We start from the raw sequence: 22,902 nt of genomic DNA, 5'->3' as shown, positions 1-22,902 counted from the left end.
CTAGATCAAAATCCTGGAACTTCCTAACAGCACTGTGAGTGTACCTACATCACAGACTGCAGCTGTTCAAGAAGGCAGCTCACCATCGCCTTCAAGGACAATAAATGCTGGCTTAGCCAGCGACACCCACATCCCATGCATTTTTTTTCAATAGGAGACCCCTTATTTTTAAAACTGTGCCCTAGTTCTAGACCAAAGCTATACACAATACACTGTATGCTCTCACCAATGCCCTGTACAGTTGTGGCAAGACTTCCCTACTTTTATACTCCACCCCACTTGCAGTAAGGGCCAACATTTCATTTGCCTTCCAAAATGTTTGCCATACCTGCATGCTAACATTTTGTGATTCATATACCAAGACGCCCAGATCTCTCTGCACAGCAGCATCTCTCCATTTAAATAATATTCTGCTTTTCTATTCTTCCTGCCAAAGTGGACAACCTCACATTTTCCCACATTATACTCCATCTGCAAATTTTTTTGCCCACTCACTTAACGTATCCATATCACTTTGCAGACTCTGTATCCTGCTCACAACTTGCTTTCCTACCTATCTTCATATTGTGGAACCAAATTCAATTAATCTGATAATTTGTGGACAGGAACCAGCCATTAGAAGGATGAGACCTCCTGAATTACAGGTTCAACAATGTCTTTCAGAATGGGGACTGATAACAACATCAAGCCTGTTGATTCAAGTGTGATTTTTAGAGCAACCTGATGGCAACACTGATATTATTCACACGCCCTAACTCCCTGAACAAACAAACTAATCTCAGCTCTGGTTTCTGTACATTGACCATAGTGCTTTGATCAGGAAGATTAAGAGTTCCATGTAGTTGCGCTATTATAAGTAAAAACAGAAAATGCTGGAAACTGTCAGCAGGTCTGGCAGTGTCTGTGGAGAGAGAAACAGAGTTAACGTTTCAGGTTTTATCTTTTGTTAGAACTGGAAGGAGTTCAAAACTTAACCGTTTGTAAACAAGTGGTCAGGAAACGTGGGGACAGGGGAGATGGGGAGGAAAGAATGAAAGGGAAAACAAAAACAAAAATACCTGGAAAAACTCAGCAGGTCTGGCAGCATCTGCGGAGAGGAACACAGTTAACGTTTCGAGTCCGAATGACCCTTCAGCAGAACTAAGTAAAAATAGAAGAGAGGTGAGATATAAGCTGGTTTAAGGGGGGGGGTGGGACAAGTAGAGCTGGATAGAGGGCCAGTGATAGGTGGAGATTGCCAAAAGATGTCACAGACAAAAGGACAAAGAGGTGTTGAAGATGGTTATATTATTTAAGGAATTTGCTAATTAAAGGTAAATTAGCACATTCCTTAGATAATATCACCACCTTCAACACCTCTTTGTCCTTTTGTCTATGACATCTTTTGGTTATCTCCACCTATCACTGGCCCTCTATCCAGCTCTACCTGTCCCACCCACCCCCCCTTAAACCAGCTTATATTTCACCTCTCTTCTATTTTTACTTAGTTCCGTTGAAGGGTCATTCGGACTCGAAATGTTAACTGTGTTCCTCTCCGCAGATGCTGCCAGACCTGCTGAGTTTTTCCAGGTATTTTTGTTTTTGTTTTGGATTTCCAGCATCCGCAGTTTTTTGCTTTTATCTTAGAATGAAAGGGAATGTCTATGAAAGAGTGGCAGGCAGGAATGATTAAAATGACAACAGGGATAATGGTGCAAGGCAAAATAGGGTAGCAATGAACATCCAACCACACATCCACACCATCACAAAGACCACCTATTTCCACCTCTAACATCATCTGACTTTGCCCCAGCCTCAGCTTAAACTCTCATCCATGCCTTTATTAACTTCAAGCTTGACTACTCCAACATTCCTGGCTGGCCTCCCAGTCTCCACCCTCTGTAAACTCGAGGTCATCCAAAACTCTGCCACCTGTGTCCTAACCCATATCAATTCCTGTTCATACATCACCCCTGTGCTCGCTGACCTACACTGTCTCCCAGTTAAGCCAAGCCTTGATTTTCAAATTCTCATAATTTTCAAATCCTCCCTCACCCCTCCCAATGTCTGTAACCTGTTCTAGCCCTACAAATATCTGTGCTCCTCCAATTCCAGTCTATTGCACATTCCAGATTTTCATCACTCTACCACCGGCTTCACCTGCCCAGGCCCTAGATTCTGGAATTTCCTCCATAAGCCTCGCTTTCCTACTTTAAGACATTCCTTAAAATCTACTTGTCATCTACCTAATATCTCCTTGTGGCTCGGTGACACATTTTATTTGATAATGCTTCTGTGAAGTGCCTTGGGATGTTTTACCATGTTAAAAGCACTGTATAAATACAAGCTCTTGCTGTGCTGGGATATTTAAGCAACAAAAGATGATCCCGGAGGAGCTGTAAACAGAAGCAGCAGAATCATTACCAACAGCTGTCTGAAAAAAAAAGCAATGGTTATAATCTGAAGATATTGGAAACAATGTCGAGTCCAGAAGGTTGTAATTATGCAGTTTAATTACACTGGCGATGATGAAAGGGAGCACTTTTGAAGATTGAGAGAGTGTTAATGGTGCCAGTGCAAGTCGGTAGTCAGCCATGGAATACAGTCGTACCTCCTGGGGTCATATTCCCTCCTTCCAGCAGCTGGACTTAGTTGGCAGCGCACTTACTTACCAGATGGGCAGTTACTAGCTCAAAATTCAAATCAATTGTTCAGCTCAAATTAAGCCCACACTCCACTACAGCATTTTTTAAAATTATTTTATGTGATGCGAGCATCACTGGCTAGGCCTAATCACCCTGGTGGTGGTGAACTGCCTTCTTGAACAACATGTAGGTACACCCACAGTGCTGTTAGAGAAGGCATTCTAGGATTCTGACCCTGCCGCAGTGAAGGAACAGCGATATATTTCAAAGTCAGGGTGGTGTGTGGCTTGGAGGGGAACTTCCAGGTTGTGGTGTTTCTATCACCTTCTAGGTGGTAGAGGTCATGGGTTTGAAAGGTGCTGTCGAAGGAGCCTTGGTGAGTTGCCGCATTTATCTTGTAGATTGTACACGCTGCTGCTACTGTTTGTCAGTGGTGGAGGGAGTGAGCGTTTAAGGTAGTGGATGGGGTACTAATCAAGCAGGCTGTTTTGTCCTGTATGGTGTCCAGCTTCTTAAGCGTTGTTGGAACTGCACTCATCCAGGCAAGGGGAGAATATTCCATCACACTCCTGACTTGTGCCTTGTAGATGGTGGGCAGGCTTTGGGGAGTCAGGAGGCGAGTTACTCACTGCAGAATTCCCAGCCTTTGACCACCTCCTATAGCCACAGTGGCTAGTCCAGTTCAGTTTCTGGTTAATGGTAACCCCCAGGATGTTGATAGTGGGGGATTCAGCAGTAGTAATACCAAGGGGAGATGGTTAGATTCTCTTGATAGAGATGGTCATTACCTGGCACTTAGCACAAATGTCACTAAAAGGATTCAGATGAGATTTTACACCCTAGACTCGGTTTAGGTGGAAGTTGGGAAATCTTTTGGCTTTGAGAGGACAAGAAGTTCTTCCTGTGTCCCTGTCAACATTTACCTTCAAACAATACAACAACTTGTATTCACACAGCATCTTTAATATAGTAAAAACAACCCAAGGGCTGGAGAGTTATTAAAAAACAGATTTTCTGGTCATTCATCTCAATGAGAGTGTTGTTTTGTCATGACTCAGTGGGTAGTACTCTCACTGGAGTCAGAAGGTTGTGGTTTCAAGTCACACACCAGAGACTTTAGCACAAAATCTAGACTGACACTCCCAGCACAAAACAGAGGGAGTGCCTCACTATTGGACTGTTGTCTTTTGGCTAAAACGTTTAACCTCTCAGGTAGATGCAAAAGATTCAAGGGCCACCATTTTGAAGAGTAGGGCAGTTACCTCGGTTGTCCTGGCAAATATCCATCCCTCAAGTAACACTGATAAAATAGATGGTCTGAGTCCGTTTTCTCAGTGCCATTTGTGGGCGTGTGCTGTGAACAAATTGGCTATTGCATTTCCTACAATACGGCAGTGATTAAATTTCGAACACACTTCACTGGCTCTGAAGTGCTTTGGGGCATTGCTGAGTTAGTGAAAGGTGCTGTAGCAATGAATGTCTTTCTTTCTAATCCCATTACTGATACTATCAGACATTAAGATTAGGTCATTTCACAGTGAAACCAAGAAACATTTTTTTCAAACACAAAAGAGCTGGAACTGCCTCCCCTAAAAGGCTGCAGATGTTTTGGTCAATTGAAATTTTAAGGGCAGGGACTGATGGAACTTGCTAGGCAAGAGTATCAAGGGATAAGAAGCAAAGGCAGAAAACTGGAGTTGAGGCCATGATGGAATAGAATAGTGCCAGAACAGGCTTGAGGGGCTGAATGGAATACTACTGTCCCCAAAAATGTGAAGCATTTTAAGTTATTCTGACACAAATATAAGTATTCATAGACATGGGGCACCACAAAGCCTTCTCAATGGGATGCTGACATGTGGGCTCCACATACAATCCCTCATAAATACACATTCACAAAATCACAAAAGGTTACTATGCAGGTACAACAGGAAAGCTAATAGAATGTTATAATTTATTGTGAGGGGAATTGATTACACAAGTAGGGAGGTTATGCTTCAGTTGTACAAGGCCACATCTGGAGTATTGTGTACAGTATTAGTCTCCTTATTTAAAGAAAGATGTAAATGCGTTTCGAAGCAGTTCAGAGAAGATTTACTAGACTAATACCAGGAATGGGCGGGTTGTCCTATGAGGAAAGGCTGGACAGGTTAGGCTTGTATCCACTGGAATTTAAAGTAAGAGGCAACTTAATTGAAACCTTTAAGATCCTGAGGGGTCTTGACAGGGTGGATGTGGGAGAATCTATAACTAGGGGGTCACTCTTTAAAAAATAAAAGGTCGCTCATTTAAGATGAGGAGAAATTTATTCTCTCAGAGGGTTGAGTGTCTTTGCACTCTCTTCCTCAAAAGAGGCAGTGGAAGCAGAGTTTTTGAATATTTTTAAGGCAGAGCTAGATAGATTCTTCATTAACAAGGGGGTGAAAGGTCATCGGGGTAGGCAGGAATGTGGAGTTGAGGTGACATTCAGATCAGCCATGACCTTATTGAATGTCAGAACAGGCTCGAGGGGTCGAGTGGCCTACTCCTAATTCATATTTTTGTACGTATTCCCTATCTCACCCACGATGTGGTGAGGTAATCGAGGGGGACTTGGTCACTACCCAGACAGCTTGCTCAATGGTGTGTATTCAGTGACCACCATGTGCACTCTCCTTTGCCATTTGTTAATAATACGATCACTACGAAAACTTGCATTTACATAGTGCCTTCAATGTAAGAAAACCCTCCATGACACTTTACAGGAGAGTTACCAAACAATATTTATCAAGTCACACAAGGAGTTATTAGGACAAGGGCCCAAAAGCTCGATCAAAGAGGAGTATCTTAAAGGCGAGTTGGTGAGGTCTAGAGAGGAAATTTCAGAGCTTAGGGCCCAGGCAGCTGAAGGCACAGCCCAATGGTGGAGCGATTGGGAACCCTCAAGGAAGTCTGTAAAGAGATGGAGTGGGTTTTGCCAAGATTCATCCCGAGCAGCTCTGTGACGCAGGACTCTGTGCTCTATGGGTTGTTCCTAGAGATGAATTCCAAGGAAAACATCAACCTTGGCTGGAGGACAATCAACTCCGCGAAAAACACTCTTTGGTTTGCCGAAACATGCTGGACTTCAAGTGCAAAGAGCAGTCCATGACTAAGTGCTGCAGACTGGCACATTCCAAGGTCCAGGACCACATACTCAGGGGTACACTAAAGCTTGGGGCAGCTGCCTCAAAGGCTCAATGAGGGAAGGTCACTGTCTAGGGTCCAGCTTCCATTGTACAGAGAGGGGCTGGAAACTATAAAACTCCTCAGATGGTATCTTTGTCATGGAATTTATATTGTAAATAAAACGTGTAATTGTAATTGCATGGAGGCACCTCAGAGTACCATACACTGTATGGAAAGAACTTGAACTGGATTGCACTTTTGGCTATGCCCAATTTGAACTTGTAGGGAATGTCATTTTACAATTTTTTATGAAAGGAATACATGTCTGAAACAAAAAGTTGGGAATGTGCAAGGGGCCATAATTGGAGGAGTAAAGATCTTGGAGAGTTGTAGGGGTTGAAGGAGATGACAGATATGGAGGGTTGAGGCCATGGAGGGATTTGGAATGAGAGATGAGAATTTTAAAAATCAAGGCATGGACAGACCAGGAGTCAACCTAGCTCAGTGAGCCCTTTTGCCGGGGGGTAATGGGTGAACACAATATGATGCACATTAGAAACTGAGGCACACATTATAAAACCTTAGCCTTAAATCTGTCTCTCCAAATAACATTTATTTAATCTCACTACTTCAGTCATTGTTTCTCTGACATCTGCTCTCCCAAACTACAAATGGACCATCCAATACTCAAAATCTCCTCCTCCTCCTCCTCCTAATGTGACAATCAAGAGTTAACCATATAGCCTCCTGTTCAAAATCAACTCTTTACCAGGACCTTAAAGTCTTTTCCCTCTTCTGACAAGTGACAAGCTTTCCTGGCCCATGTTACCGCTCCTGCCCAGCCTTGACTGCATCCTTCCTGCGATAGGCCTTGGCAGCCCTACATCCCAATGTCTCCAATTGAAAAATATTTAAACAGAAAGGTAAGTTAAACCTGCAGACTGGGAGTCTAAGGTATTTTAAAACTGATTCACCAAAAACTACACAAACAGACCTGGCAATGTCATGAAAAAAAAACATTTAATAACAATTACTGCAGTAAAGTCACTGGAGCCAAGGGGGGAGGGGGGAGAGAGAGCAAGAAAGAAAGATTCTTACACAAAGAAAATAAAGGTTTGGCAGCAGATTAAGGAATACCAAGTTCCTTCACTCCACAATACCAGATATCTAAACTCTTCAACAGGATCAGCTCTTGGTTACAGATTCCTATTCACAGTTAGTTCTCTCTCCAGCAGAACACCAGCGATTATATCTCTGGCTGCTCTCCAACATCTCCGCTTTTAAAGCTACTTGCTCTCCACATTCAATCTTGGACTCCTCCTCCCACCGCTGTTTTCCCAACCCTTTCTACTGAAGGGAACAGGAACACTAAAACCCAACAATGCACTCATTGAACTTAGACAGCGTTAATTTAAAACAAAGTTGCTAGATTATTTTATGAGAATTCTATTCATACTAAATTCTCATTTTGTACATTTCAAGTTCATGCAGCTGTGGAGGCCATTGTGCCCATTGTGTTGGTGCTGGCTCATTGAAAGAGCTATCCAATTAGGCCCACTCCCTGCTATTTCCCCACAGCTGTGCAAATTCTTCCCTTTCAAGCATTCATCCAAATTTCTTTTTCAATTTTACTATTGAATCTGTCTCTACCATCCTCTCATGCAAAACATTCCAGATTCACTGCAACTCGCGGTGCATAAAAAATTCTCTGCTGGATGTCTTCACCAATTCTCTGAAATCTGTGTCCCTCTGGTTACCAACCCTGCTGCCAGTGAAAATAGTTCCTCCTTATTTTCTCTCTCAAAATCCCCTCAGGATTTTGAATGCTTCTATTAAATGTCCCTCTTAACCCTCCCTGCTTCAAGGAGAACAATCCCAGTTTTTCTACTCATTGAGCAACTCAATACTTCTGGTACAATTTGATTGCAACTTGTAAGTGTACTTCTTGCACCAAGGAAGTTTGCTAATGCATCAAAATATAACAATTTACATCTATAATGAAAAATCTGATATCTATGCACACTCCTTGTAACTCTTTGCATTATAAATAGAATGGAAACTGCTTATGTAATCTTGTCACACTGTAATTCCACCATCCCCATAGGCAGCAGTGCACAGATTTCACTGGCTGGTGGGAGCAATAGCAGTGTGACATGTTTACATAGGCAATTACTATTTTAAGCATGGGCATAGGAACTTATAGTGGAAATACAGGAATACAACATATAGGAGTAGACCACATGGCCTGCCGAGCCTGCTCCACCATTCAACATGATCATGGCTGATCTTGGGCTTCAACTCCACTTTCCCATCCACTCCCCATATAGTGGCAGAGCATATGACTTGAACGCAAGAACAGAATTCTGCTTGCAGGCCATTGATCAAGATTTCCCCAACTCTCTGACCCTGCTACACCCAAGGACGTTAAATAATCTCCCAAAGTGAAGCTAAGGCCGTCTTCTAAGAACTAGACAATCTCCAACAAAAGGAATGTGCAGCAGTTTGCAACAGATTCTTCTCTCTATCCTACCAGCTCCTGATCACTCAGTTCCTATCAGACCCAGTAACAACCAAGACGAGAGAAAGCGGTCATTGTTCGCAAGAGACTGACCTTCAAAAAGTAAAGATCAGTAAAGATACCAATATTTAGTATCAAAGAAATGTTGCTGTTTCTTTTAATTCTCTTTTCTCTGAATTATTCTGCTTTAGTTCCACCCGCACAGTTCCAGTGGTCATTTGTCCCATGACCATATACAGTGTCACAGGGTACAGAGGCATTGTAGTTCTGTTACTGGACTAGGAATCAAGAGGCTCAACTAGTGATCTGGATTCACAAGTTCCAATCCGACCACTGCAGCTGAGGAACTGGAATTCAATTATTATTTTTAAATTTGTTGGGGAGACGTGGGCATTGCTGCAGGATAAGCATTTATTTCCTATCCCTAATTGCTCTGGATAAGGTGGTGGTGAGCTGCCTTCTTCAATCACCGCAGTCCATGATGTGGAGGGACACCCACAGCACTGTTAGGGAGGGAGTTCCAGGATTTTGATCCAGCGACAGTGAAGAACCGGCGACATATTTCCAAGTCAGGATGGTGTGTTGCTTGGAGGGGAACTTGCAGATGGTGGAGTTGTCATACATCTGCTGCCCTTCTCCTCCTAGGTGGTAGAGGTCACGGAGTTAGGAGGAGCTGCCGAAGGAGCCTTAGTGAGTTGCTGCAGTGCAGCCAGTAGACACTGCATACAGCAGCCATGGTAGACTGTTGTGGAGTGAGTAAATTTTTACAGAGCAGAAGAACACTCGATCTCTGAACAAGCAACTCCCTTAGCACCATTCTCCGACCTTCTCCCCATAACCCTGCAAAGTCTTCATTTATAGATAACAATCCAATTCCCTTTTGTATGCTTCAATTGAACCTGCCTCCATCAAACTCAGGCAGCACCACATTCCAGACCTCAACCACTCACTGCGTGAAAATGTTTTTTTTTTCTCATATCACTTTTGCTCATTTTAAATCTGTGCCATCTCAATCCTTTTACGACTGGGAACAGTTTCTCCCTCTCAACTCTGTCCAGACCCCTCATGATTTTGAATACTTCTATCAAATCGCCTCTCAGCCGCCTTCTTCTCCGAAGCAAGCAGTCTCAACTTCTCCAATCTTTCTTCATGATTGACATTTCTCACCCCTGGAACCATTCTCGTGAATCTTTTCTGCACTCTCTCCAATGCCTTCAAAACCTTCCTAAAGTGCAGTGCCCAGAACTGGACGCAATACTCCAGCTGAGGCAGAACTAGTGTCTTAGGCAAGATCAACATAACCTCCTTGCTCTTGTATTCTATGCCCCTATTAATAAAGCCCAGGATACTGTATGCTTTATTAACTGGTCCTGCCATCTTCAATGATTTATGCACATATACATCCAGGTCCATAGGTTCCTGCATGCCCTTTAGAATTGTACCCTTTATTTTATATTGTCTCTCCATGTTCTTCCTATCAAAATGAATCACTTCACATTTTTCCGCATTGAACTTCATTTGCCACTTGTTTGCCCATTCCACTAACTTCTCTGTATCCTTTTGGAGTTCTACACCATCCTCCTCAAAGCTCACAACCATCTAAAAACTATGAAATTGTGCCCTGTACAGCAAGGTCTAGGTAGTTAATATAAGGAAAAGCAAGGGTCCCAACACTGACCCCTGGGGAACTCCACTATAAACCTTCCTCCACCCTGAAAAACATCCATTAACCACTACCGTTTCCTGTCACTCAGCCAATTTTGTATCCATGTTGCTGCTATCCCTTTTATTCCTATATAACTTTGCTCACAAATCTATTGTGTGGCACTGTATCAAATGCCTTTTGGAAGTCCATGTACATCACATCAAAAACATTGCCCTCCTCAACCCTGTTACCTCTTCAAAAAAACTCTAGCAAGTTAGTTAAACACAATTTTTCCTTAAGAATCCATGTTGCTTTCTCTAATTAATGCACATTTTTCAACATGACTATTAATGTTGTCCTAGGCTATTGTTTCTAGAAGTATCCCCACAACCGAAGTTAAATTGACTGGTCTGTAATTGCTGGGCTTATCTTTACACCCTCTTTCAAATAAGGATGTAATGTTTGCAATACTCCAGTCCTCTGGCATTACCCTTGAGTCTAAGGAAGACTGGAAAATTATGGCCAATGCCTCCACAATTTCCACTCACTTCCCTCAGTATTCTTGGATGCATCCAATCCTGCCCCGGTGCCTTATCAACTTTAGGCTGTCTGTGCTTATCTAATATTACCTCCTTACTAATTTTAAATCTTCTAGTGTCTGAATTACCTCCTCTATCAACATGGCCTGGGTAACATAATTTTCCTTGGTACAGACAGATGCAAAGTATTAATTTACTACCTCAGCTATGCCCTCTGCCTCCATGTATAAATCCCCCTTTTGGTCCCTAATAGGCCCAAATCCTCCCTTTACCACTGGGTTACGATTTATATGCCTATAAATGACTTTGGGATTCACTTTCATGCTAGCTGCCAGGCCCTTCTCAAAATCCCTTTTTGCTTTTTCATCTCCCCTCTGAACCTTCTGTATTCAGCCTGTTTCTCAATTGTATTTTCTACCTGACATCTCTGTCGTAAGCACACATTTGTTTCCTTATCTTAATTTCTATCGCTTTTGTCATCCAGGGAGCTCTGGATTTGTTTGCCCTACCTTTCCCTTTTGAGGGAATATACCCTGATTGTGCCCGAACTCTCTCTTCTTTGAACGCAGCCCATTGTTCAGTTACTGTTTTACAAGCCAAACTTTGACTCCAATTTATTCAGCCTAGGTCCATTTGTATCGTATTGAAGTTGGCTTTCCCCAAGTTAATTATTCTTACTCTGGACTGTTCACTGCCCTTTTCCCTTGTCAGCCTAAACCTTATGATGCAATGATCACTGTCCCTTAAAATGTCCTCCTAATGACACTCGATCCACTTGGCCCATTTCATTACCAAGAACCAGGTCTAGCAGTGCCTCCTTTCCTTTTTTAAATTTGGAATATAATGTCAATTTATTAACATTCCAGCTCACAGATCCATACATCATTTTAAAAAATGCCTTAAATGACCCAAATAATTCCCCTGAACACAGAACCCCATGTCTATTGTGCACATTCAAAACACTCACTGGTGCACATTTTTTTTTTAAAAAACAGAAAAATAAATTTTGTTTGCCCAGTTTCAATCTGCTGAAAAGCACAAAGCTTTCAAATTGATGAACTAAACCAGTCTGTCCCATCTCATCCAAAAGGAGTGAATCCCAGAAGCTGTTCGCTTGGTTTGTAGCACCATTCATCTGCCTCCAACTCCTCAAACAAGCTGGCCAGTTTCTCCATCTGGGAGCACTCGTCGCTCTCGTTTCACCTGCCTCAATGTGTGAGCCACCTGACAGCTGAAAACTGCTTCACAAAAGAAACCTCTCAATGGCATCTTCTAGCAGCTCCTTTAGGCACCCCGACCACCACCGCCTGCTGCCGAGGTGGACGAGAACAAAGCTGAGCTGGCTGGACTGGAAACATACCGTTGTACAAAATTTTCCTGAACACACACTTGGAACTCTTGCCCCTCTCTACCTTTCACACTACTTCTAACCCAGTCTATATCCGGTAAATTGCTCTATAATTTTGCATCTCTCTATAATTTTCTTGAAAATTTGTTCCTCCACATTCTGCCCACTTTACACTACACCGAGCAATGGAATTGCATATTTTTTGTTTCTTAGCATTAGCCAAATAGAATCTATCCTTGACCCCTTTGGGACATGCTCTCTCAAGTGCATTTTTTAATTCATTTACAGGATGTGGGTGTCGCTGGCTAGGCCAGCATTTATTGCCCATCCCTAATTTCCCTTGAGAAGGTGGTGGTGAGCAACCTTCTTGAACCGCTGCAGTCCACATGGTGTAGGTACACCCACAGTGCTGTTGGGGAGGGAGTTCCAGGATTTTGACCCAGCGACAGTGAAGGAACAGTGATATATTTCCAAGTCTGGGTGGTGAATGGCTTGGAGGGGGACTTCCAGATGGTGGTCCCATCTATCTGCTGCCCTTGTCCTTCTAGATGGTAGCAATCGTAGGTTTGGAAGGTGCTGCCGAAGGACCCTTGGTGAGTTTCTGCAGTGCATCTTATAGATGGGTACACACTGCTGCCACTATTCGGCAGTGGTGGAAGTAGTGAATGTTTGGGGATGGGTGCCAATCAAGCAGGCTGCTTTGTCCTGCAATGCTCTTAATCCATGTTGTCACCACCCCTTCCCCTATCCTATCTTTCCTGAACACTGTATCCAGGAATATTTAACACCCAGTCCTGCCCTTCTCTGAGCCAGGTCTGTGTTATTGCCCAAACATAGAGTATGTTAATGTCTAAATCAGGAGGGACTGCTGAACGCATTAAAAAAATGTCTGCCTTCAGTTCTATTGAACTGCTATCTTTATAGGACCCAGTACAGATTCAAGCAGCTTTGCCCAGGCACATCCAGACAGATAAATGCTGCCCCCCACCTCCCCCGGATGACCAAGATAAACCTCACATGTAATTGTAACATACAAAAAGCTTGACACCATCCAGGACAAAGCAGCCTGCTTGAGCGGCACCTCATCTGCTACCTTCAACATTCACTTCCTCCACTACTGACACAGTCTGTACCATCTAAAAGATGCACCACAGCAACTCACCAAGGCCCCTATTACCTAGAAGGACAATGGCAGCAGATGCATGGGAACACCACCACCTGCATGGTCACCTCCAAGCCACGCAGCAATCTGGCTTGGAAATATATCACCGTTCCTTCACTGTTGCTGGGTCAAAATCCTGGAACCCCCTTCCTAACAGCACTGTGGGTGTACCTACACCACATGGGCTGCACCAGTTCAAGAAGGTTGCTCACTGCCACCTTCTCAAGGGCAATTAGGGATTGGCAATAAATGCTGGCCCAGCCAGCGACACCCACATCCTGTGAAAGAATAAAAAAAAAAACAAATGTTCAGGAGTAATAAAAACAAAAAAGTGCTAGAGATACTCATCAAGTCAGGAAGCATCTGTGGGGAGAGAAACCAAATTAGCTTTTCAGGTCGGAAATCTTTCAGCAAAACACATCCATTTTCAGCACCCGCAGTATTTTGCTTTTGTACAAATGTTCTGCAAACTGGGCAGTTCAGCAGACCTACACACGGAGAGCCCTAGGGACTGCTATGCAATAATCCCAGGGATCAAAAGTCAGACAAGTCGCAGAACCAAGATCAGCTGGCTTGCCCTAAATTTCAAAAGCAGGACACTTTGTTCACTCCTGATATCCACTCACAAATGATTCTCACCAAACCTTCTCTCAGATTTTATCCTTAAGTTAAAGGTTGCTAGCAAGACCAGCAACATTTATTGCCAATCCCCAATTGCCCTTGAGGTCGTGGTGGTAAGCCATCTTCATACACCGCTGTCCTTGTCGCAACCAAACTCCCACAGAACACCGGTGCAGTGCATAATCTCAGCTTCATCCAATGCCTCTCCCCTTTTGTTCTTGGAGTTGCGGAAGATGGTTTTTCAGTCTTCAGTTTGTCACTACCTTAAGGATCTTAAATAAATTTCTGCACTGCTCTGCCACAAAGTAATCAAATTCAGCTCCTGCCATCTCCATTTGTAACTCACCTGCCCAATGTCAGCCATCAGGCAGCCTTTCTGCTGAGTTTGGACCACATGCACCATATTCCTTCCGCATGCCATGTCGTGGTTTGTGTTCGAATGTAAGATGTTATTTGTCTGATTCACAACACCAAACAGTTTCAACCAAGTTCACCAGATCCTTTTCCTGTGCAGCAACCATTCCATTTGATTTATAACTCCGACGTTTGGCCTCCTCCCCAAGTTCTGAGAATTGCTTTTAAACAGAATATCAAAACTTATTTGAAAACTTAACCAATGACTCCTGACAAACCAATATTAAAATGGGAAAAGCAAGCTTCTATTTTCCTTTTAGAAGTGCTTTTTGGATGCTGAGTTTATATTTTAGATGTTTCTTGGCATATTAAAGAAAATCCCAGTGCAGTATTCAGATACTAGGCTTGCTTTATAGGTTATTTTTCCACACTAGGTTTGCCTTCAAGGTTGCTGCAGACAGGGAAAAGAACAAGCACAGACCCCCTCCCTGCTAGTACTCATCTAAGCCCAGTGAACTAAGGATCAAAATACCCAATGCAAAGCCATTCAAAACTGGACAGTGGGCAGGTCGGCTAAAAACCAGACTGACTATCCAGCACAAAACTGGGCATCTGGTCACCCTATTTGGGAGAAACTGTTCCCATTGGTGGAAGGATCGAGAACCAGGGAGGGAGCACAGGTTTATGGTAACGGTCAAAGAAGCAATGGAAACACAAGAGGAGACTGGAGGCAGGGTCAGTCAAAGCATTCAAAAGGGAATTGGCTGTCATTCTGTGGATGGAGTGAGCCTCAGTTCGGCCACTGACCAGTGGGATAGGCCCGATGGGCTGAACGACCTCCTCCCCTCCCCTCCCCTCCCCCTCAGTAACCTCAATCCCTCACTTCACCACAAACTTGATCCCCCCCCACCCCACACTGCCTCTTACCGAGCAGGCAGCCGTCCGTAGTCCGGCCCGGCCTGGACTAGGCCGCAGATCCTCGGCCTTTATTTTTCTCGCCTCCAGAATATTTTTCTAATTAGGCTCTGACGTCAAAGGCTTTTCAAATCTGAGCCCCGCCTCCCCGCGCTGCGCCGCCATTGGCCCAGGCTGCTGCACGTGACCGAACATCCGGGTGCCCAAACTGGGCCCCGCCCTCCTCAACAGCCGGGCATACCGCCCATTTTCCTTCCCTCCGCTCTCAACATCCTCACACCCGACTGCCCAGGGAACGTCATCAACATCCGGGTACTTCACCTGCCTTCGCGCCTCGCTCGCTCGCTCCCTCCCCATCCGGGTAATTCTGTTCTTGGCCGATTGGCGCTGTCGTTAACATCCGGGACTTTATTTGCAGCCCACCCCCCCCTGACATCCGGGTACAAACCCCCGCCTCCTCTATGGGGGTGGGGCCATAGCGTGATGACATAATACGCAAAAAGTGTGTGCCTTGTGTCTACCGCCGGGAGAAAAATGTTGGTGTAGAAATAGCGGCGATGACATCGGAACAGGCGCTAACCCCAGACTTGGAGCAATGGGTTGAGGAAGCCCAGGAGGAAAATATTCGACCCTCGAAGACGCGGGCTGTCGCCGGGTGAGCTTCTTGCTTTGAATCCTGGAGTTTGTACTTCTTCCCCTCAGCGATAAACTTTTTAATTTCCTTTGTGAATTCCACGCGAACGGTTGAAGCCTGCATGGAAAATACAGCGATTAGAAAAAAATGAACTCCAGTTTATTCCAAAGGCCGTAAGAGACAGCGGCGGGGATGGGGGAAGTGGTCCGTACCCGCACAGCCCGCCGGGAGTTGTAGTTCCTTCTCGGGACCCCTCGCTGAGTGGGGCAGCCGGCGGGACTACATCTCCCAGCGGGCATCGCTCCTGTTGCCCCTGGCAACGCCATGATGCCACTGGAGGAAACTCTTTCGAGTTATCAACAGTCACAGATTGCAACTCTTTCGAGCACAATCACAGTTCTTGGTTTCCGGGAGTGGGACATGAACCCACAACCCTCTGATTCAAAGGCGAGGGTGCTATGAACTTGAAGGTGAACCTGAAGCATTTACAGTCAATGGACAGGAAAAAGGGACCAATACAAAAATAAAAATACCTGGAAAAACTCAGCAGGTCTGGCAGCATCTGCGGAGAGGAACACAGTTAATGTTTCGAGTCCGTATGACTCTTCAACAGAATGTCTGTCCAATATAATATATTCAGCAACAGCACTTCATCTTTCAATTAGACACTTCACACCCCTCTGGACTCAATATTGAGTTCAACAATTTCAGGCCCATAAACTCTGTCCCTCTATTTTGTTTCGTTTTCTTTGCATGTTTTGGTTTTCCTCTTATTTTTTTCTTTCAGACAGTAGTAGACCTGCACATCTTTTGTTTTCTTTCTTGCCCCATCACCATTCCCTTTGACCCTGTAAGACTAACTCTTCTGTCATTCAATTTCACCTGTCTTCTACCCTATCACAGACCTCCCTTTTGTCCTTGTCCCACCCAGTCCATGCTCAAAACCTATCACGTCTCTAACTTTTGCCAGTTCTGCTGAAAGGTCATGGTCTTGAAACATTAACTCTGTTTGTCTCTCCACAGATACTGCCTGACTTGCTGAGTATCTCTAGCACTTTCTGTTTTTATTTTGTATAATATATGTCATGTTGTGTGCATCTAATCTGTCCCACATAGCTGAGCGTCACAACATAGCCACTCCCTACCCCAGTCAACACCATGTGAGGGGCAAATACCAGATTTAAAAACCAAGGGAATAAGATATTAAGATCTGGGAAATTCCTTCCTCCCCCCCACCCCAATTGGAGAGATGGATACTAGCCCAGGAGACCACCCTGGCCAGATAGTGTACAGCACCTACCTGTCATACCTCCTTCCTTCATTTATGTGGAGCACAAAAACTTGTGTGGAACTCTTAGGCTGAAAGGCCTGTTCCTATGTTGTAAATACTGTGCAACAACAAATTGTATCTGTGTAGAGCCTTAAAATGTGCCAAAGTGCTTCACAGGAGAGTTATAAAATAATGTATGATACTGAACCATTATATGAGGATATTAGGTCAAATAACCAAAAGCTTAATCAAAGTGTGGCATCAAGGAGTCATAGCAAAACTGGAGTCAATGGGAATTAGGGGGAAAACTCTCTGCTGGTTGGAGTCATACCTAGCACAAAGGAAGTTGGTTGTGGTTGTTGGAGGTCAGTCATCTCAGCTCCAGGACATCACTGCAGGAGTTCCTCAGGGTAGTGTCCTAGGCCCAACCATCTTCAGCTGCTTCATCAATGACCTTCCTTCCATCATAAGATCAGAAGTGGGGATGTTCGCTGCTGATGATTGTGTAATGTTCAGCACCATTCGCAACTCCTCAGATACTGAAGCAGTCCATGTACAAATGCAGCAACACCTGGACAACATCCAGGCTTGTGCTGACAAGTGGCAAGTAACATTTGCGCCACACAAGTCAGGCAATGATCACTCAACAAAAGAGAATCCAACCATCGCCACTTGATGTTCAATGGCGTTACCATCACTGAATCCCCCACTATCAACATCCTGGGGGTTACCATTGACCAGAAACTGAACTAGACTAGCCATATAAATACTGTGGCTACAAGAGCAGGTCAGAGGCTAGGAATCATGTGATGAGTAGCTCACCTCCTGACTCCCCAAAGCCTGTCCACCATCTACAAGGCACAAGTCAGGAGTGTGATGGAATACTCTCCCCTTGCCTGGATGAGTGCAGCTCTCAAAACACTCAAGAAGCTGGACACCACCCAGGACAAAGCAGCCATTCACAAACATTCACTCCCTTCACCACTGATGCACAATAGCAGCAGTGTGTACCATCTATAAGATGCACTGCAGGAACTCACCAAGGCTCCTTAGACAGCACTTTCCAATCCACGACCCCCACACCTAGACAGACAAGGGCAGCAGATAGATGGGAACACCACCACCTGGAAGTTCCCCTCCAGATAACTCACCATCCTGACTTGGAAATATATTGCCGTTCATTCATTGTTGCTGGGTCAAAATCCTGGAACTCCCTCCCTAACAGCACGGTGGGTGTACCTACACCACATGGACTGCAGCGGTTCTAGAAGGCAGCTCACCATTACCTTCTCAAGTGCAACTAGGGATGGACAATAAATGCTGGCCCAGCCAGCGAAGCCCACATCCCACGAATGAATTAAAAAGTTGGTTTTAACGTGCATTTTAAAGGGAGAAAACGAAGTGAGGAGTGAATTCCATGGCTTGGGTCCTAGATAACTGGAAAGCAGGACTGCTAACGGTGGAGCCAATTAAAATTGAGGCCATTCAAGAAGCCAGAATCAGAGGAACACAGATATCTTTGAGGGTTGGAGGAGATTACAGAGTGAGGGAAGAATGAGGCCATGGAGTGATTTGAAAACAAGGATGAGAATTTTGAAATCAACATGTTTCTTGACCTCGAACTAGTGATGGTATCCAGAATGGGCGATTAGTCTCCTGAGCACTGCTGCTGGAGTCCTGGGAGAATCGATCCATGGTTATCTGCATAGAATTAGAGAATAGTTACAGCACAGAAGGAGATCATTCAACCCCTTGTATCTGTGCTTGCTCTCCAATGGAGCAATTCACCTAGTGCTGTTTTCATGTGCACTTTTCGTGGCTGTCTGGTTTGCAACTGATCTACAGTCTCTGGATCCAGTTTCATATCTGAGGATTCGGGGGTGGATCAAAATCATTTGAACTTAGTGATTCCTGATTGGTTGGTTTTGTTTGTTTGTGTGAGAGAGAGAGAGAGAGACAAACTGGGATACATGAGGGAAAGAGCAACACAAACCTGAGTTGGATGGAGGAGTGAGGAAGCAACAATCTGAGGGAGTGAGAAACAAAGTGGAAGGCAGGGGAAGAGAAATGTAAACTGGTGGGGATCATGTTGGAAGTGAGATGTTAAGGTAATAGTAAAGTCACTGGAATATTAATCCAGAGGCCCAGGATAATTCTGGGCAACTGGTGGAATTTAAATTCAATTAATAAATCTGGAATTGAAAGCTAGTCTCAGTAATGGTGACCATGAAACTATCATTGTTGTAAAAACCCATCTGGATCACTAATGTCTTCAGGGAAGGGAATCTGCCATCCTTACCTGGTCTGACTTACATGTGACTTCAGACCCACAGCAATGTGGTTGACTCTTAACTGCCCTATGAAATGGCCTAACGAGCCACTCAGTTCAAGGGCAATTAGGGAGGGGCAACAAATGCTGGCCTTGCCAGTGACACCCACATCACATGAACGAATAGGAAAAAAAATCAGCCTGTCTGTGTGCTTTTGAATAATGCGCCATCTAATGAGAATTGAGTAGATTTGGTTCTGGTTTTATTTACTTAAATAACTTGCAGTGTGTTTTTAAGAAAATAATTAATTAAAAATGTGTAACACTTCTGTTAAAAGATAGATTTGATAGGAGTATCCAAAATCACAGGGTGTTTTACTACCTGTAGAGTAAACAAAGACAAACTGTTTCAACTGGAAAAGGGACAACAACCAGCAGACCAGTAGCCATCACTGAGATGTGGTTGTGGGAGGGGCAGGATTGGCAGCTCAACATTCTAGGATATAGAATCTTCAGGGGAGGGGGTAAAAGAGGAGGAGGCGTTGTATTATTAGTTAAGGAGTCAGTTACTGCAGTAAGGAGAGATGATATCTTGGGGGAGGGGCATCGAATGAAGCTTTGTGGGTAGAGTTTAGGAATAAAAAAGGGGCAGCCACGTTGTTAGGTGTTTATTATAGAGCCCCAGATAGTCAGTGGGAAATTGAGGAGCAAATGTGTGCACAATCTGCGGAGGTATGTAAAAACAATAATAATAGGGTAATTATATTAGGTGATTTCAACTTTCTCAACATTAATTGGGATAGACATAGTGTTAAGGGCTTGGATGGAGTGGATTTCTTGAAATGTGTACAGGAGAACCTTCTAGGTCAATATGTAGAGGGTCCAACAAGGGACGGCACAGTGCTGGACCTAATTCTGGGGAGTGAAGCTGGACAGGTGGCTGAGGTGGTGGTGGGGGAGCATTTTAGTGATAGCGACCACAACATGGTACAGTTTAAGTTTGTTATGGACAAAGAAATCAACAAGTTGCAAAAAAATGTTTTGGATTGGGGGAGAGTGGATTTTAGTAAAATAAGGCAGGATCTGGCCAAGGTAGACTGGGAACAGCTACTTGTGGGGAAATCTACAGAGGAACAGTGGGGGGTGTTCAAAAAGGAAATGGGGAGGGTACAGACTCAACATGTTCCCTCTAGGGTGATAGGAAGGAGTAACAAGCCCAGAGAACCATGGATGACCAGAGATATTCAGGTTACGATGAGAAGGAAAAGAGAGGCTTCTGGCAGGTACAAGGGAAGCAAATCAGCAGAGGCATTAGTGGAGTATAGACAGTGTAGGGTGGAGCTTAAGAAAGCAATTCGGAGAGCAAAGAGGGGATATGAGAAAGCCCTGGCTGGTAAAAGTAGGGAAAATTCCAAGATATTCTTTAAGTATATCAATGAGAAGAGGATAACCAGGGAAAGAGTAGGGCCCAAAAGGGACCAAGGGGGCAATCTATGGGTGGAGCCAGAGGACATCGCTAGAGTGTTGAATGAATACTTCACGTCCGTCTTCACCCAAGAGAATGAGGATGAAGGTATCGAACTCGGGGAGAGAGACTGCGAGGTTCTTAAGCAAATTGATATAGGGAGTGACAAGGTATTGGAGGTGTTGGCAGGCTTAAAAGTGGGCAAATCACCAGGTCCGGCTAATTTGTGTCCCAGACTGTGGAGGGAGACAGGGAGGAGATCGCAGGGGTTCTGACTCAAATTTTTAATTCCTCTCTGGCTGTGGGGGAGGTGCCCTAGGACTGGAGAACAGCTAACGTTGTTCCGCTATTTAAGAAGGGTTGTAGAGATAAGCCAGGGAACTACAGACCAGTGAATGGTAGGGAAACTATTGGAGAAAATTCTGAAGGAGAGAATCTATCTCCACTTGGAGAGGCAAGGTTTGATCAGGGATAGTCAGCATGGCTTTGTCAGAGGGAGGTCATGCTTAACAAATTTGATTGAATTTTTTGAGGTGACCAGGTGTGTAGATGAGGACAGTGTAGTTGATGTAGTTTATATGGATTTCAGCAAAGCCTTTGACAAGGTCCCACATGGGAGACTTATAAAAAAGGCAAATGCACATGGGATACAGGGTAATTTGACAAGGTGGATTCAAAATTGGCTTAGTTGTAGGAGACAGAGGGTGATGACAGAAGGATGCTTTAGTGACTGGAAGCCAGTGTCCAGTGGCGTACTACAGGGATCTGTGCTGGGTCCCCTATTATTTGTCATTTATATAAATGATATAGATGACTATGTGGGGGTTAGCATTAGTAAGTTTGCGGATGACACAAAGATTGGCCAGGTGGTTAACAGTGAGGTTAAGTGTCTCGGGCTACAGAAAGATATAGACGGGATGGTCAAATGGGCAGATAAGTGGCAGATGGAATTTAACCCTGAAAAGTGTGAGGTGAAACACTTTGGAAGGAGTAATTTGACAAGGAAGTATTCAATGAATGGCATGGCACTAGGAAGTTCTGAGGAACAAAGGGACCTTGGCGTGTGTGTCCATAGATCTCTGAAGGTGGAGGGGCACGTTAGTGGGGTGGTGAAAAAGGCATATAGGACACTTGCCTTTATCAATCAAGGCATAGATTACAAAAGTAGGGAGATCATGTTGGAGTTGTATAGAACCTTAGTGAGGCCACAGCTGGAGTACTGTGTGCAGTTCTGGTCACCACATTATAGGAAGGATGTGATTGCACTGGAGGGGGTGCAGAGGAGATTCACCAGGATGTTGCCTGGGATGAAACATTTAAGTTATGAAGACAGGTTGGATAGACTTGGGTTGTTTTCATTGGAGCAGAGAAGACTGAGGGACGACCTGATCGAGGTGTACACGATTATGAGGGCCGTGGATAGGGAGCAGCTGTTCCCCTTAATTGTAGGGTCAGTCACAAGGGGACACAAGTTCAAGGTGAATGGCAGGAGGTTTAGGGGGGATGTGAGGAAAAACTTTTTTACTCAGAGGGTGGTGATGGTCTGGAATGCACTGCCTGGAAGGGTGGTGGAGGCGGGTTGCCTCACATCCTTTAAAAAGTACCTGGATGAGCACTTGGCACGTCATAACATTCAAGGCTATGGGCCAAGTGCTGGTAAATGGGATTAGGTAGGTAGGTCAGGTGTTTCTCATGTGTCGGTGCAGACTCGATGGGCCGAAGGGCCTCTTCTGCACACTGTAATTCTGTGATTCAGAGGGTGGACTTGGCTTTTTGTTTACACAGTAAATTGTGATCTGGAATGCACTGCCTGAAAGGTGGTGGAAGCAGATTCAACAGTAATTTTCAAAAAGGAATTGAATAAATACTTGAAGGGGAAACATTTACAGGGTGTGAACCAGTACAGGCACAATGGGCCTAATAATCTCTTCCTGATTCCTCTTTTTTTTCTTTATTCTTTCACGGGATGAGGGTGTCACTGGCAAGGCCAGTATTTGTTGTCCTTGAGAGTTAACCCCGTTGCTGTGGGTCTGGAGTCACATGTAGGCCAGACCAGGTAAGGACAGCAGATTTCCTTCCCTGAAGGACATTAGTGAACCATTAGTAAATAAAAAAAATTTACAACAATTGATGATAGTTGTCATGGTTACCATTACTGACTCATTAATTGAATTTAAATTCCATCAGATGCCCCTGGTAGGATTTAAACCCTTGTTCCCAGAGAATTAGCCTGGGGTTGCTGTATTACTAGCCCAATGATGTTACCACTATGCCGTCTCTGAAATTCCTGTGGGATATAAGGATAATATAAGTTGTCGTAGACAGACCTTATTCAACAACAGAAGCCAATTCCTTTCCAATTCAGCCTGTTGACTCCAAAAAGTGGGTTAC

General features: G+C 44.3%; 3 protein-coding genes across 4 annotated transcripts in view; 1 reads left to right on the top strand and 2 right to left on the bottom strand.

The window, feature by feature from the left end:
• LOC144682559 (nuclear mitotic apparatus protein 1) overlaps nt 1-14,988 on the bottom strand; it is a 56,804-nt gene extending 41,816 nt beyond the window's left edge. The window contains exon 1 of the mRNA XM_078544996.1: nt 14,886-14,988. The gene's annotated coding sequence lies outside the window, so the exon portion shown is untranslated. The remainder of the gene's footprint in view (nt 1-14,885) is intronic.
• folr (folate receptor) overlaps nt 1-16,108 on the bottom strand; it is an 81,993-nt gene extending 65,885 nt beyond the window's left edge. The window contains exon 1 of one of the 2 annotated variants that reach the window (XM_078545007.1): nt 16,041-16,108. In XM_078545007.1, the coding sequence (XP_078401133.1) occupies nt 16,041-16,069 (29 nt within the window). In that variant the 5' untranslated portion in view covers nt 16,070-16,108. Of the gene's footprint in view, nt 1-1,058; nt 1,100-16,040 lie in introns of those variants that run through there. The other variant, XM_078545008.1, reaches the window with a different exon arrangement.
• The window catches only part of lrrc51 (leucine rich repeat containing 51), a 34,476-nt gene continuing 26,657 nt past the window's right edge, over nt 15,084-22,902 (top strand). Inside the window, exon 1 of the mRNA XM_078545014.1 lies at nt 15,084-15,528. Within this exon, the coding sequence (XP_078401140.1) occupies nt 15,431-15,528 (98 nt within the window). The 5' untranslated portion in view covers nt 15,084-15,430. The remainder of the gene's footprint in view (nt 15,529-22,902) is intronic.

This window comes from Cetorhinus maximus, chromosome 7, assembly GCF_964194155.1.
Source record: "Cetorhinus maximus chromosome 7, sCetMax3.hap1.1, whole genome shotgun sequence".
NCBI lineage: Eukaryota > Metazoa > Chordata > Chondrichthyes > Lamniformes > Cetorhinidae > Cetorhinus > Cetorhinus maximus.
This window is presented reverse-complemented; position numbering and strand designations above follow the sequence as displayed.